The sequence below is a fragment of the Canis lupus genome, chromosome 22 (assembly GCF_003254725.2).
Source record: "Canis lupus dingo isolate Sandy chromosome 22, ASM325472v2, whole genome shotgun sequence".
NCBI lineage: Eukaryota > Metazoa > Chordata > Mammalia > Carnivora > Canidae > Canis > Canis lupus.
In genome coordinates, this window is record NC_064264.1 from 1,839,890 (window position 1) to 1,854,982 (window position 15,093).

At 40.8% G+C, this 15,093-nt stretch overlaps 1 protein-coding gene across 1 annotated transcript in view; it reads left to right on the forward strand.

The window, feature by feature from the left end:
* The window catches only part of SPRYD7 (SPRY domain containing 7), a 17,642-nt gene continuing 2,549 nt past the window's right edge, over positions 1-15,093 (forward strand). Inside the window, exons 1-4 of the mRNA XM_025478387.3 lie at positions 1-180; positions 1,061-1,177; positions 3,485-3,651; positions 11,576-11,678. Of these exons, the coding sequence (XP_025334172.1) occupies positions 75-180; positions 1,061-1,177; positions 3,485-3,651; positions 11,576-11,678 (493 nt within the window). The 5' untranslated portion in view covers positions 1-74. The remainder of the gene's footprint in view (positions 181-1,060; positions 1,178-3,484; positions 3,652-11,575; positions 11,679-15,093) is intronic.

The following is a 15,093-nucleotide window of genomic DNA, read 5'->3' on the forward strand; positions in this document are numbered from 1 at the left end:
CGGGGGCGGGAGGCGGGGCGGGAGGCGGGGCGGGGTCGCGGCGGTCGGAGGCGGCGGGCCGGGGTCTCTGCGCCATGGCCGCGTCCGTGTTCTGCTGCCTGCGGTGCTGCCGGGACGGCGGCGCGGGGCACATCCCCCTCAAGGAGATGCCGGCCGTGCAGCTGGACACGCAGCACATGGGTGAGGCCCCCGCCCCGGCCCAACGGCCCACGCCCCGGCGCGCGGCGGGACCACGCGACACGGCCCCGCGGGGCGCCGCCCCCCCCCCCCGGCCCCGGCCCCGGCCCCCGGCCCCCGCCCTCCGCCCTCCGGGTCCCCGGGCGCCCGGACACCCCTGCCTCCTCTCCCGACCCCGGCCCTTGGGGCCCCGGGTCTCCCGTCCCCCCCACGACCCACCCCGCCTCCTACCCGCCCCTTGGCTCCCCAGATCCCCCGGGCCCCCCCAGCTGCCCCCCTGCACCCGCGCGCGGCCTCGCGGGGTCCCCGGGTTCCCCGCCCCCCCTGCCTCCCAAGTCTCCCTGGCCCTCCGGGGACCCCCCCACCCAGCTGCTCCCCTCCACCGGGGCATGGCCTCGCGGGGCTCCCCGGGTCCCCGCCCCCCCAGCTGCCCCCCTGCACCCGCGCGCGGCCTGGCGGGGCTCCCGGTCTGCGCCCGCTCGGCCGGGCCGTGTTGTGCGTGGAGGCCGTGGAGGGTCCTGCCCCTCCCCCCCGCCGGGCCCTGCACCTGCCGCCCCGTCCCCCCGGCTCTGGCTCTCGGCGCCGCGCCTCCCCGGACCCGAGCCCCCGGCCCAGCGCTCCTCCCGCGGGGCTCCTCCCGGGTGGCCTACACAGGATCTCTGGCCGCAAATGAATATTAAATACAAACATTCGGGGGGGGGGGGCGGGGACAGTGAACTAAAAATTGTTTCGAATGTATCAGCATTTGTATCTTTTGGACTGAATATAGCGTGGCTCTATTTTTGGCTGAGCGTTAAAAGTGAAACAAATGAACCTTGATGGTTGGATGAGAATTGAAAAAAGAAAACTTGACACGGCCTCTGCATTTTTTTTTTTAATTCAGGAACGGATGTTGTCATTGTGAAAAATGGAAGAAGGATTTGTGGGACAGGAGGCTGTTTAGCCAGCGCCCCTTTACATCAAAACAAAAGCTACTTTGAATTCAAAATCCAGTCCACAGGTGGGTATAATGGTTCTTTACCATTGGGAGCCCTAACTGTAAATAGTAAGAGCAGTTTTGGGGTACATGAGAAAGATCAGTGAGACAGTAAAAAAAAAATCACAAAGCTTGTTTGGAAAGCCCCTTTCCCCCCCCCCCCCCCCCACCTCTTGTGTGATCCTGGTTAAAGTAGTTAATTTAGTTATTTTAGGTTCAGTTTGCATATCTATAAAATGAGATTACAGGAACTACCATTCCTGCTTTGCATTAATCATACTTACAGATGTGTTTTGCACTGGGTCTGTGTAAGGCGCTGGCCTTATTGAATGGGTACTAGATGCTCCATTTCATTCGATCAAGCGTATAAGGTGTAGATTCCTGCTGTGTTATCTTAGGATAGAATCAGTCTTACGATCCTGAATTTTTTTTAACACTTGTTAAAATACCAAGATCTGTTGCCTTCTGAAGCAATCAGCAGATTTAGAATTCTAATATCTATACTTCTCATTAAAAAATTTACAGAGTGTCTTGAATCATATGACAGTCCTGTTTGAGTATTAGAGTAGCAATGAGTTAACTTGGAGCTGTACTGAATATGAGGAAATATATTGTTTAAAGCTTTGTTGTAAGAAAAAAAACTTCTAGTGAAATATAGCTTGAAAAATATAAGTATAGGTATAAAATAGGAAAACTAGCCGGGAGTAAGTCAATCAACCATACTCTTCTTACTCGACAAGCTTGAATGATATAAAACATCCTTCTGGGGCTTATTTTCTTAATTAATGTAAAATACTGATATTCTTAAGTATATGAAATAAAAGGAAACTGTCCTCCATTCTTTTATAAGCTAAACTGCAAAATGTCTCTGGTTGCTAAAATCTTCTCAAGTACAATCTACCTTTCTCAAGAGAAGCCATTATATTCTTGAACCTTAAATTTGGTACAAATTTTCATGTGGGTTTTCTGTAAAGGATGGCATCCTCAGTGACATCTCTAGGATAAATACATTGTTGGGGTTTGTAAATTGATCTCTCAATGCAAGCCTGAGACAGTTGTGCCCAAGGGCATCACAGCATGCACAGTTCTCTAGCGGTAAGGAGACTCTAACCCCGTCTAGAACTGTTGTCCACGAAGCTAGTATTATCACCTCTGTCACTCTTAAAATTGTCCCACTCTGGAAGGTAAATTACATAGTCGGATTATCGAGGAAGCCTAGACGGTAATATCCAGACATGCAGCTTTTTGATAGTGCTGCTCACTTCAGAAAAATTGGCAACCTGATCTTCAAACTTTCTACCATTTATAGATTTTCTTCTAACTGATTTTGATAAAAACTGAGAAGGAAACAGTTTGAGACAAAAATCCAGAGCTCTAGGTAATTCAGTTTCACTGGTTAGCTGCTTGCTTTAAAATCAGCTTAGACCAAAAGGCTTTAAACTCACTGACTTAAGGTACGGGTAAGAAAATCATTTTTCTATCATTAATTTTCTCCTCTTTGTGATCTTGACCAGGTCCTATATTCTCTGTCACACACCATGGACAGAAAAGTTAAAGACAGATTTCCCACCTCTCCAAGTAGTGCTTGGCTAGAACCCTGGGCCATTTAAATTTGTTGTGTAGCTTTTTCAAAATGTCTTTTAAAGAATAGTGATGACAATAATAGCTAACATCTTATAAAAAATACTCTGCGCTTTACTTAACCGATTTTGGGGGGGATACTTACACTGATCCAACTATTTACTAGGTTACCTTCCTGTATCTCTTAATAACTGAAGTACTGTTAGAAGCCCAAGTTCGCAGGTGAGGAAGCAGAGGGAGGTTAAAGACCTTGCCCCAGATGACGTAGCTAAGCCGAGGTTTCACCCAGGCAGTACGGGTTCAGGACGCATTCTTACCTCCTAGGTTGTGCTCCATCCGTAGAGAACATAGGGTACTTTGCAGCCTACTTTTATTTACTTATTTTTTCCTAAATATATATATTTTTAAAGATTTTATTTATTTATTCATGAGAGACAGAGAGCGATTCATGAAAGAGGCAGAGACACGGGCAGAGGGAGAAGCAGGCTCCATGCAGGGAGCCCGACGCCATCTCGATCCTGGGTCTCCAGGGTCACACCCCAGGCCGAAGGCAGGCGCTAAACCGCGGGGAGCCACCCAGGGATCCCCTGCAGCCTATTTTTAAAATATTTGTTTTTTAGAACATAAAAAATAGTTCAGTGATAGTATGCCTCTTCTTTTAAAAACAACTTATATTCTTCTTAAAAACAATTCCTTCTTTCATATTTGTATTCCTTCGATTTTGGGGGCATTTAAACTGTTATTTTTTAGGAATATGGGGTGTTGGCGTTGCAACTCAGAAAGTTAACTTGAATCAGATTCCTCTTGGCCGAGATGTGCACAGCCTGGTGATGAGGAATGATGGAGCCCTGTACCACAACAATGAGGAGAAAAATAGGCTGCCAGCAAACAGTCTTCCGCAGGAGGGAGATGTGGTGGTAAGTTTTCTTGTGGGATTGTTTCCCACTGTAACTTATTAGACTTGAACTGCTTAAAAAACAAAAAACAAAAACAAAAAAAGACTTGAACTGCTTTTAGCCTGGCAGTTTGTGCTTTGAATTCCGAAGTGCTGGGACTGGGTCTCCTGAGATGGCACATACTCCAGAGACAGCCCCTCGGGTAGTTGCTGCTGCCTCACCTGACTGCCCTGCTTCCTGACGCCGCCGCCGGCTGGGAAGAAGAGCGTGAGCCCTTATTTCCATTCAGGAGAATTAAGGACAGGTTGGCTGTTGATCAGCGTTTCCTGCTTCTCTCACATCAGAGAAGTTCTTGGTCCACAATGTTAAAAGTTTGCTGATGTTCATATTAGAAAGTACTAGGTATTTTCCCCACTCGAGATCTCTTAGAGAAAATTGTGACGTTTATTGCAGGCATACCTCGGACATGCTGTGGGTTTGGTTCCAGACCGCTTGCAATAAAGCAAATACGGTAGTAAAGCAAGTCAAGTGAGGCTTTGGTTTCCCGATGAATATAAAAGTTATGTTTGCACTTTACTGCGGTCTCTTAAGTGTGCGATAGCGTTACATCTAAACAAGTATACGTACCTTAGTTAAGAAATACCTTATTGCTAAAGAAATGCTAATCATCATGTGAGTTTTCAGTGAGCCATAATCTTTTTGCTGGTGGAGGGTCTTGCCTCAGTGTTGATGGCTCCTGACTGATCAGGGGCAGTTGCTGAAGGTTAGGGTGATGGGACAGTGGCTTAAAAGCAGATGACAATGCATTTTGCTGCAAAGATTGACTCTTCATTAACAATTTCTCTGTAGCATGCAATGCTGTTTGAGAGCATTTTATCCAAAGTAGGTCTTCTTTCAAAATTAGAATCCATTCTCTCAGACCCTGCTGCTGCCTCATCAGCTAAGTTTGTATGATATTTTTTTTGAAAGATTTTATTTATTTATTCGTGAGAGACACAGAGAGAGGCAGAGACACAGGCAGAGGGAGAAGCAGGCTCCATCCAGGGAGCCCGACACAGGGCCCGATATGGCCTGAGCTGGAGGCAGGTGCTCCACCCCTGAGCCCTCCGGTTGGCCCTATATAATATTCTAAATCCTTTGTTGTCATTTCAACAGTCTTCACAGCATCTTCACCAGGAGATGTTATCTCAAGAAACCACTTTCTTTGCACATCAGTATAATAACTCTTCATCTGCTGAAATTTTATCATGAGGTTGCAGCAACTCAGTCACATCTTCAGGTTCTGCTTCTAATTCGAGGTCTGCTGCTATCCCTACCACCTCTGCAGTTATTCCTCTAAGTCTTGAAACCCTCGAGGTCATTCATAACAGTTGAAATCAACTTCTTCTAAACTTCTATTAATGTTGATACTTTGACTTCTTCCCATGAATCATGAATATTTTTCTTCTTTTTTTTTTTTTTTTTTTTTTTTTTTTTTTAAGGTAAGCTCCATGCCCTTATGGAGCCCAACACAGGGCTTGAATTCATGACCCTGAGATCAAGACCTGAGTGGAGACCAAGGGTCACATGCTTAACCAGCTGAGCTACCCAGGTGTCCTGAATCACAAATGTTCTTTTTATTTTTTTAGAGATTTTGTTTATTTATTTATTTGAAAGAGAGTGAAAGAGAGAAAGCGAACACAAATAGGGTGAGGGTAGAGGGAGAAGCAAACTCCTGCAATCACGAATGATCTTAAGGGCATCTAAAATGATGGATCTTTTTCCGAAGGTTTTAGGTTACATTTCTGAGATCTTCCAGAAGAATCATCATCTATGGCAGTTGTAGCCTTACAAACTGTATTTCTTAACTAATAAGACCTGAAAGTTGAAATTACTCCTTGATCCATGGGCCACAGAATGGATGCTGTGTTAGCAGGCATGAAAACAGCATTAATCTCATATATTTCCATCAGAGTTTTTGGGTGAACAGATGCATTGTCAGAGAGTAAGGATTTCATTTTTTCAAACCAGTGGGTCTCAGCGGTGGGCTTAAAGTATTCAGTAAACCATGTGGTGTTCTCCAGGCTTTGTTGTTCCGTTTATAGAGCACACAGCGTAGAAACACGTCGGTCTTCAGGGCCCTGGGATTTTTGGAATGGACAGTGAGTGTTGGCTGCAACTTAAAGTCACCAGCTGCATAGCCCCCAGTAGGAGGATCAGCCTGCCCTTTGAAGCCAGGCCTGGACCTCTCCTGTCTAGCTCTGAAGATCCTAGATGGCATCTTCTTCCCGTGTAAGGCCGTTCCATCTGCCCTGGCGATCTGGTGTCCAGCGCAGCCACCTTCCCTTGGCGAGGTCCCCGGGATGACTTGCCGCAGCTTCTGCTCAGCACGGGCTGCTTTACCTTGCGCTTTTGTGTTATCGAAATGGCCTCTTGCCTTAAACTTCATGAACCGACTTCTTCTCGCTTCCACCTTTTCTTCTGCAGCTTCCTCTCTCAGCCTTCATGGAATTGAAGGGAGTTCACTGGTTCAGGCTTTGGGTTGAGGGAATATTATGGCTGAGGCGATCTAAGCAGACCACCAAAATTTCTCCACATCAGCAGTCAGGCTGTTCCGCCTTCTTACTATTTGTGTGTTCGCTGGAGTAGCACTTTTAATTTTCTTCAAGAACTTTTCCTTTGGGGATCCCTGGGTGGCGCAGCGGTTTGGCGCCTGCCTTTGGCCCAGGGCGCGATCCTGGAGACCTGGGATCGAATCCCACGTCGGGCTCCCAGTGCATGGAGCCTGCTTCTCCCTCTGCCTATGTCTCTGCCTCTCTCTCTTTCTCTCTCTGTGACTATCATAAATAAATAAAAATTAAAAAAAAAAAAAAAACTTTTCCTTTGTAGTCACAGCTTAGCTACTTTGTTTGGTACAAGAGGCCTAGCTTTTGGCCTGTCTTGGCTTTCTACAGGCTTTCCTCACTGAGCTTGGTATTTCTGAATTTTGATGTAAAGTGAGATGCACGTGACTTCTTTTCGCTAGAACACTTACAGGTCATTGTAGGGATATTAACTGGCCCAACTTCAATATTGTGTCTAAGGGAATAAGGAAGCCGGAGGAGAGGGGGGAGACGGGAACAGTCAGTCACTGAAGCAGTTAAAACCCACACATACATCCATCAAGTTTATGGTCTCATATGGGTGTGGTTTGTGGCACCCCAAAACAGTTGTAATAGTAGCATCAAAGATCGCTGAACACAGATCACCTTAACAAATACAATAGTGCAAAAGTTTGAAATATTGCAAGAACTACCAAAATGTGACCTAGAGACTTGAAGTGAGCAAACGCTGTTAGAAAAACGGCACCAATAGACTTGGTTAACACATGGTTACCACAAACCTTCAATTTGTAAAAAACACACTATCTGTGAAGCACAATAAAACAAAGTATAAAAAAAAATGTATGCCTCTATTTAATTTATGAACTTCTCTTAAAGAATTTCAGCATTTTACTAGGAGTATTAATCCTCATTAAACTTAATCTTATTAAATTTCTTCACTTTGAGAACTTTTCAAAGAGGGACCCCGTGGGTGGCTCTGTGGTAGAGCATCTGCCTTTGGCTCAAGTCGTGATTCCAGGGTTCTGGGATCAAATCCCACATTGGCCTCCCTGCATGGAGCCTGCTTCTCCCTCTGCCTGTGTCTCTGACTCTCTCTGTATCTCATGAATAAATAAATAAAATCTTAAAAAAAAAAAAAACTCTTCAAACAATAGGACTTAATCCTAAGACCTCTCTATTTTTATTCCCAACTAGATATATTTAAGTCTTTACCAAAGCCACCCTGTTGAAAATGAAATCCGGAGATCCCTTTCTGCTTTCCCTGTTACTTCTTACATGGCATTATCCAAGAACCTTACACACTGGGTGTGGGCTATCAGCTCTTGATTGAGAAGAGAATCCTCGGCTCCCCTTCAGCAAAGGTGCCCTTATACATAGAGCCTTGCGTTCCTGGCTCTGGTACCAACTTGAAAGAAATCTATGTAATGAAGGAAAGTTTCTAATGATAAGACAACACAGGGTAAATCCAGGTTTTTGAATTGAGGAAATATACAGCATTTTGGTGAGAAGGAAGACACATGTGGAAATTAAGATTTTTAACTGTGGTCTGATCTTTCATTTTTCTTAAAGGTTTATTTTACAGAAAGAGTGGGGGAAAGGGGCAGAGGGAAGGGGAAAGAGAGACTCTCAAGCAGACTCCTGCTGAGCACAGAACCCAGTGTGGGGCTCAATCCCATGATCCTGAGATCATGACCTGAGCCAGAAATCAAGAGTTGGACAGCTAACCAGCTGAGCCACCCAGGTGCCCCTGATCTTTCATTTCTTTTCTGCAATTAAAAAAATACAAAGAACGTTTAGTTTGCAATTTTTTTTTTTTTTTTTTAGAGAGGGAGAGAGAGAGAATCTTAAGCAGACTCCATGCCTAGCATAGAGCCTGACTCAGGCCCCATGTCACAGCCCTGAGATTATGACCTGAGCCAAAATCAAGACTTGGACACTTAACTGACTGAGCCACCCAGGTGCCCCTAGTTTTTTTAAATAGGTAAATTATTGAAAGATTTTTAGGAGAAAAAAAAAGTAAATTGTTTTAGGAGACAAAAGACATAAACCATTTATAAAATCTGCTTTTCTCTGTTCTTCTTTTTAAATAGTTGGTTTTGTATTTGTAGATCATTGCCAGATGTCCGTAATACGGAACACCCTTACTCAAATGGATATTTCTTGAAAGAGAATCTTGAAGTCAGGTCGATGCTATCAACCTGTTTACACTAAGATGAAATTCAAACATAAGCAAGGATAATCAGTAACAAATGTTTGTCTTTGTTGGTGTGTTGAACTTCTACCGTGTGTTATTCTTGCCTTCCTATCTCATTTGTTGAGATTACTGATACCACAAATTGACAGATTTAAGAATGTCATTTTTAGTCTGTCAGCTTTATTAAATTAGACTTTGAGTTCTCATACCCATTCTGATAAAAGGAGGACTTTAAAAAAGGTGAAATATATGCAGAATCAAGAAAAGTAAAACATTACCTTACCATATTACCTTCATCTGCCTAGTTCGGACATTTGAGAACAAATTTCACCAAATTGCTGACAGTGGCATAGGAAAAATAGGATGGATTTAAGACAGTGAAAACACTCCCATATGTGTAACATTTCAGTCATATACCATTCTCTGAGGAGAAATCAAGAAAAATAAGCTTTCAACATCCGACCAAATGATTATATTCATGCGATAGTCCTACAGTGCCCACAGGGCCTGCTACAGCACGAGGAAGGTATACCTGGCTTGGGAGTGTAGGTGAAGAAATGTAATGAGATTAGGTTTAATGAGGATCAATACTTTTTTCCTTTTATATATAGTCTTGGAAAGTGGAAATCATTCTAAAATTGTACTTTTTGGTTCAATTTAGAGAAGTTTTATAAACATTCTTTGTAATGATAATGGCAAACACTTCTCTAGCATTTATTATGGGCAGGCACTGTTTTAAATGCCTAGCAAGGATTAAATTGTTTAATCCTCATAATGATTCTATACACTCTCTAGTATTATTACCATCATTTTACAGATTAGGAGAAGTAACCTCTTCTGCGGAGGGATCCTGGGTTAAAATACAGGCGTCGTAATTACAGAGCCTGTTCACTGAATATGCAATTATTGATAAATGCCTTGAACACATTAGATTATTTGGTATCATTATGGTGGAGTGAAACCTGGTTTCTAAATCATATAAAGGACTAAGTTAGAAATACTTGGGCTGAACTCTGCTCATAGTACTTAGTACTCCTATCCTTTCCCACTTGTTTCTTTGGTTTTAGGATTTTGCCCTCAGCTGCAGGTTTGGGCAACTAAAGCTTGCTTGCTTGCAGTAGGTTATGCTGCCACCAGGTGGTGGAGGCCGCCTGGATTATGCGGCTGATTACGCGGCTGCTCCAAACTGAGAGGTACCCCATGACATGTTCCTATAAAGAAGGAACACATTGTTTCTACGTAATTCTGTTTTCATTACAAAAAGAAATCCCAGCCACCAGTTAGCTTTATTATTATATTTAAATAATAAACTAAATGAAACAGAAACAATCTGTCTTGATATTTTTTGACTACTAACAAATTTTTATTTAACCCTGGCTAAGATTTGAGGTTTTTTTTTTTTTTTTTTTTAAGATTTATTTATTTTAGAGAGCATGCATGAGTGAGGGGGGCAGGGCAGAGGGAGAAAATCTTCAAGCAGACTCGCTGCTGAGCGCAGAGGTAGGCCCCAGGACCCGAGAGATCAGGCCCTGAGCAGAAGCCAAGAGGCCTGACTGAACACCCAGCTGCCCCAGGAGAACCTTTAATAGCGCTTAGTACGTGGACTCGCCTGGGACTTGGTTGTTTTAACTAGAAAGTGCGGGAGGCAGGCTAGATCATCTGTACGATCTTTTTCTAGCTCTATAAAGTTTTTAAGTTGATATAGTATATCCACAGTCAGAAATCCCTGGAGTGGTCTTTTTGGTCTATGATGATTTTGCAGTTGAAAGATCTCTGCTGTTCTGCATTCTTCAAAGCTCTCCTCCTGCCAGCTCTTAGGAGCTATGGCATCAAGCTTTAAAGAGAGGCAGGATGGTGCGCCACCAGAGTAAGTATGCTGCGTGGGTGTAAATCCCAGGCCTGCCACTTCCCAGCTCTGTGGTCTTACGTAAGTTACTAAACCTTTTTGTGCTTTAGCTACTTCATCTGTAAAATGGGGATAATAGTAATAATAATACCCATTTTGTGAGGACTAAATGATTAAATATGAAATACTTAGAATGGTGCTTGGTTCATAATACAGGCATTAAAAGTGTTTTTCAGCATTTTATTAGTAATAGCCGTTTATTATTAGTCTTTTTCACCATCAGTAACATACAGATGTAGAGAGTGATCTATTTTTATTCCACCTTTTTTTTCCCCTACTCTTTTGAGTTATTTTTCTGTTTTCAACTTGATGTATTCCATTATATAAACACTTAATTTATTTATTTTTTATATATAAACACTTTACCTTGGTAATGGATTTGAAGTGCTTGAAAGCAAGGTAAAGAGATACGGAAATGTATTTCATTTCAGAAATAAGTTGTATCGGGAAGCCTGGGTGGCTCAGCAGTGGAGCGTCTGCCTTGGGCTCAAGGCGTGATCCCGGGGTCCTGGGATCGAGTCTGCATCGGGCTCCCCACAGGGAGCCTGCTTCTCCTATGTCTTTGCCTCTTTCTGTGTGTCTCTCATGAATAAATAAATAAAATTTTAAAAAGAAAAAGTTATATGAAGATACTTTTTCACAGTTTGAGAACAGTGACAAGTAGTAAGCCCTAATGCAGAAAAATTCATTGTTTTTCCCCCTATCTACAGAATTAAGATAAAATTCTGTTTTTTGTGTATGAGTTTTAAGGGTCTCTCTCTGAAGGTGCCGGGGCGGGGGGTACAGTCAGGTAAGTGGCCAGCTCTGGTTTTGGCTCAGGTCATGGTCTCACGGTTGTGAAATCCAGCCCAGCCTTGGGCTTTGTGCTCAAGGGGGACTCTGCTCCTGTCTCTCTCTCTCAAATAAGTAAATAAATCTTTAAAAAAAAGATCTCTCTGTACGCGGTCGGCAGTACTTCTATCATCTTAATATTCAGATTATAAAATTAAGATTATCTAAATATAATACCAGACATCAAACTGTTCTCATTTGTTTTACCTCTTGGAACTTTACCTGACTTCCCACCACATAATCACCACTGATTTTTTTTTTTTTTTTTGGTCTCAGTTCAAGTAGAACTCTACCAATTTGTAAACCCTTAATGAAAACTGTTGTGACACTAATTACTTTTTCCATGATTTTCAGTGAGTGCTTTCTGACTATTTAGACTTTTTATGTGAAACATTTATATTTTTACTTTGTAATATTTTCTTTCCTTCCTAGGGTATTACATATGACCATGTAGAACTAAATGTATATTTGAATGGAAAAAATATGCATTGTCCAGCATCAGGTATACGAGGGACAGTGTATCCAGTTGTTTATGGTAAGCTAAAATATTTCTAAATATTACTGTATATTAACTTTTACTTGACATTTTCACTAACTTTATAACTATCATTCAAAAATCTGGACAAGTTAATAAGGACCTTTCTTTATATGAAATGTACTCAGTAGGGTATCAGAATTCCACTTTGCAGAACTAAGGAAGTTTTTCTTCTGATGTATAAAAATTTTTTTTCCCAAATACAATGATCATACTTTAAATATGCAATAGCCATACTCCCTTTTTTAAATCATATAGTCTTATATTCTAGAAAGTTCCAAAAAGCTTTGATTTTACAAAGCTCTTTCTGCCAGTATTAGGGAGATTTAGATGACCGAAAATATAGTTGTAAAAAATATTGTGGAACTAAGGATGGGAATTTTATGTAGATTGAGCATTAGTTACCTTTGTAAAATTACCTGTTAAAATTCTTCTGAGAGAAATTGTGACTTAGAATAGTTTCATATTAGTTGTTTCGCTTTTGATGGTTATCTGTATGTCTGTACTATAGTTTTGCTCAAGTGAGTCCTGCCCAAGAATTGGGTTACTAAAGAGAGGATTCTATACCATTTATTAACTTTAATTTTTATTATAGAAAAATTCAAATGTTTATAGAAGTAAAGAGAATAGTATGCTGAACCCTCATGTACCCATCACCCAACTTCAAATAGTTATCAGCCTGGAGCCAGTCAGGTTTCATCTACCCCCTAATGCTAATACTCCTTCTGTTCTTCATCTTTCCACCTTAGATTATTTTGAAGCAAATGCCAGACATTTTATCATTTTATTCATAAGAATATTTCATATGTATCTCTAAAAAATCAGGTATCTTTCTTTATTTAAAAAACCAAACATAAGCACAGTGCCTTTATTCCTCTATTCTGCTTTATTTTTTATGTTACCAACTTTAAATCAACAGGTGTATGATTTTTCTGCCTATGACCTTAATAGATATAAAAATATTTTCTCATTTAATCACTTTAAGTTCTTATATTTGAGGGACGCCTGGGTGGCTCAGTGGTTGAGCATCTGCCTCCAGCTTAGGGCATAATCCCAGGTCCTGGGATCGAGTCCCACATCTGACTCCCCGCAGGGAGGCAGGGAGCCTGCTTCTCCCTTTGCCTGTGTCTCTGCCTCTTTCTGTGATTCTCATGAATAAAGAAATAAAATTTTCAAAATAAATAAATAAATAAATAAATAAATAAATAAATAAATAAAAATTTTTTGAAGTTCTTAGATTTGAGCCATAAATAGAAACCGATTAATTTTATAGTAATTTACTAGAAAGGTAGCAGCATTAGAATGACAGGCTGGATGTCAAAAAAGTATATAAATAACAAATATAAATATTTAATAACATAATAACAACCAAAGCTTATGCTTTACTTTTTAGTTTTCATTAGTCTTTTCTCCCCAAAATTACTTTTCAGTGATTTTACGGTCTTTGCATATAAAAGTGTATTTTTAAGTTTGATTTTAGTTAGTTTCTTTACCATATTGGATAAACCTAAAAGCAATTCCTTTATCTACTTAAATGGAAATGTAGCTTAGTATTCTAAATAATATTGTCTGGAAAAAGTATTCTAAATAATATAGTCTGGAAAATGAAATTTAAAAGTACACAAATGAATGTAGCAAATACAATTTTATTCCATATTGTTTCTTTGATTGAGCATAATTTTAATGTAGTAAAGCTATGGATAGTAAATTACATAGAGTAAAGCATATTTTATAAATTGGCATTGATATATCAGTTAAATTAACCCAAATATTTTAATAATCTGATAATATCAGAGAGAAAAATAAAACTTAAGGAGCGCCTGGCCAGCTTAATCAGTAGAGCATCTGACTCTTGATCTCAGGGTGGTGAGTTCAAGCCCTATATTGGGTGTAAAGATTACTTTAAAAATAAATAAAAATAAAACTTAAATTTAATTATCCTTTGTCCTCTATCCCATGCCTAATCCTAGATCCATCCATTCATTTTGTCAGTTCTTATACTATGGAGAGAAAAGGCTTTATCACACTGAAAGAAAAGTGTCCTTACAAAGTTATGCCTTCCAGCCTAAGCTCTCAGCATTTGTGGCAGTTCTTTTACATTTGTGCACCTTCTAGACCTTCACCATACTTCTTGAATTCCCTCCTCAGTCTCCACAGATGACCTTACCTTCTACTTTATAAAGAAACAGGCTGTCAGTAGTGAACTCTCCCTTCCCACCCCTGCCCTCCTGAAGCTTTTCTGGATCAGATACAGCCTCGCCTTCTTTCTGTCCCATCTTAGATGAGGTGGTTTCCTTCATGTTAGAAACACTATAGTCTAGATCTCTAGGATTCATACCCCTTTGTCGGTTATTTCACTCATACCTCAAGTCAGGAACCTGTCTCTCCAGTGCCTGTAAACATTCTATGAGTCATCCTTATCCCTCAAACCCTTCCTAAATTCACTAGCCCTTGGTTCGACTTCTCTATGTGGCTATATTAGCAGTGGCTACAACACTTGGTGTGTCGTTCAGTTGTTCTTCAACCCACCACTTCACCCAAAGTACCCTTCATAAAATCTCTAGTGGCTTGATGAATGTCAAGTCCAGTACTTTTCTCTGCATTTCTTATGCAATGTAAAATTATATTTAGTCATGTGCATTAAACATTTGTGCAGTTTAACATGTAGCTCTGAAGTAAACACTCATGTCATTACCAGAGTCAACATATTCATCACCCCAAAAAGTTCCCTCCTGTTCTCGTGTAATCCTTCCTGCTCCCCTCTCTCCACCACCGCCCCAGGCTTACACTGATCTGCTTTCACTACAGACTATCTGAATCATAAAGTTTGTATTCTTTTTATACATGGCTTCTCTCGGCATAATTATTTTAAGATTGATCCATGTTGTAGCATGTATCCATAATTCATTCATTTTTATTGCCGAGTAGCACATATAGTTCATCGTGTGCTTATATTGTAATTTGTTTTTCCCTTTGCCTGTTTGTGGGTATCTCAGTTGTTTCCAGTCTGGGGCCATTACCAAGAAAGCTGCTGTGAATATTCATGTACAAGTTTTGTGTAAGACGCTACCACTAGGGGAAGCTGGATGAAGGGCACAGGGAACTCTATTATTTTTGCAACCTTTTTTGAATCTATAATTTTATCAAAATAAAAGAATTTTTAAAAAGTAATACATCTTGATGTATAAAACAAAATACAGAGGCAAATAAGGAAAAATTAAAAGTACTCATATTCACACTAATTATCAGTAATATTTTAATGGATCTCCTTTTTAGTGTTTTAATTTTATTTTTCATTGTGGTTATTTCTACCTAATGGGATTATGTTTTGTAACCTGGGGAGCAGATGTATCTATTCTTTTTGCCTGTTAATATTATGGTATTATGAAAATAGTTTATTTTATAATTATGCATT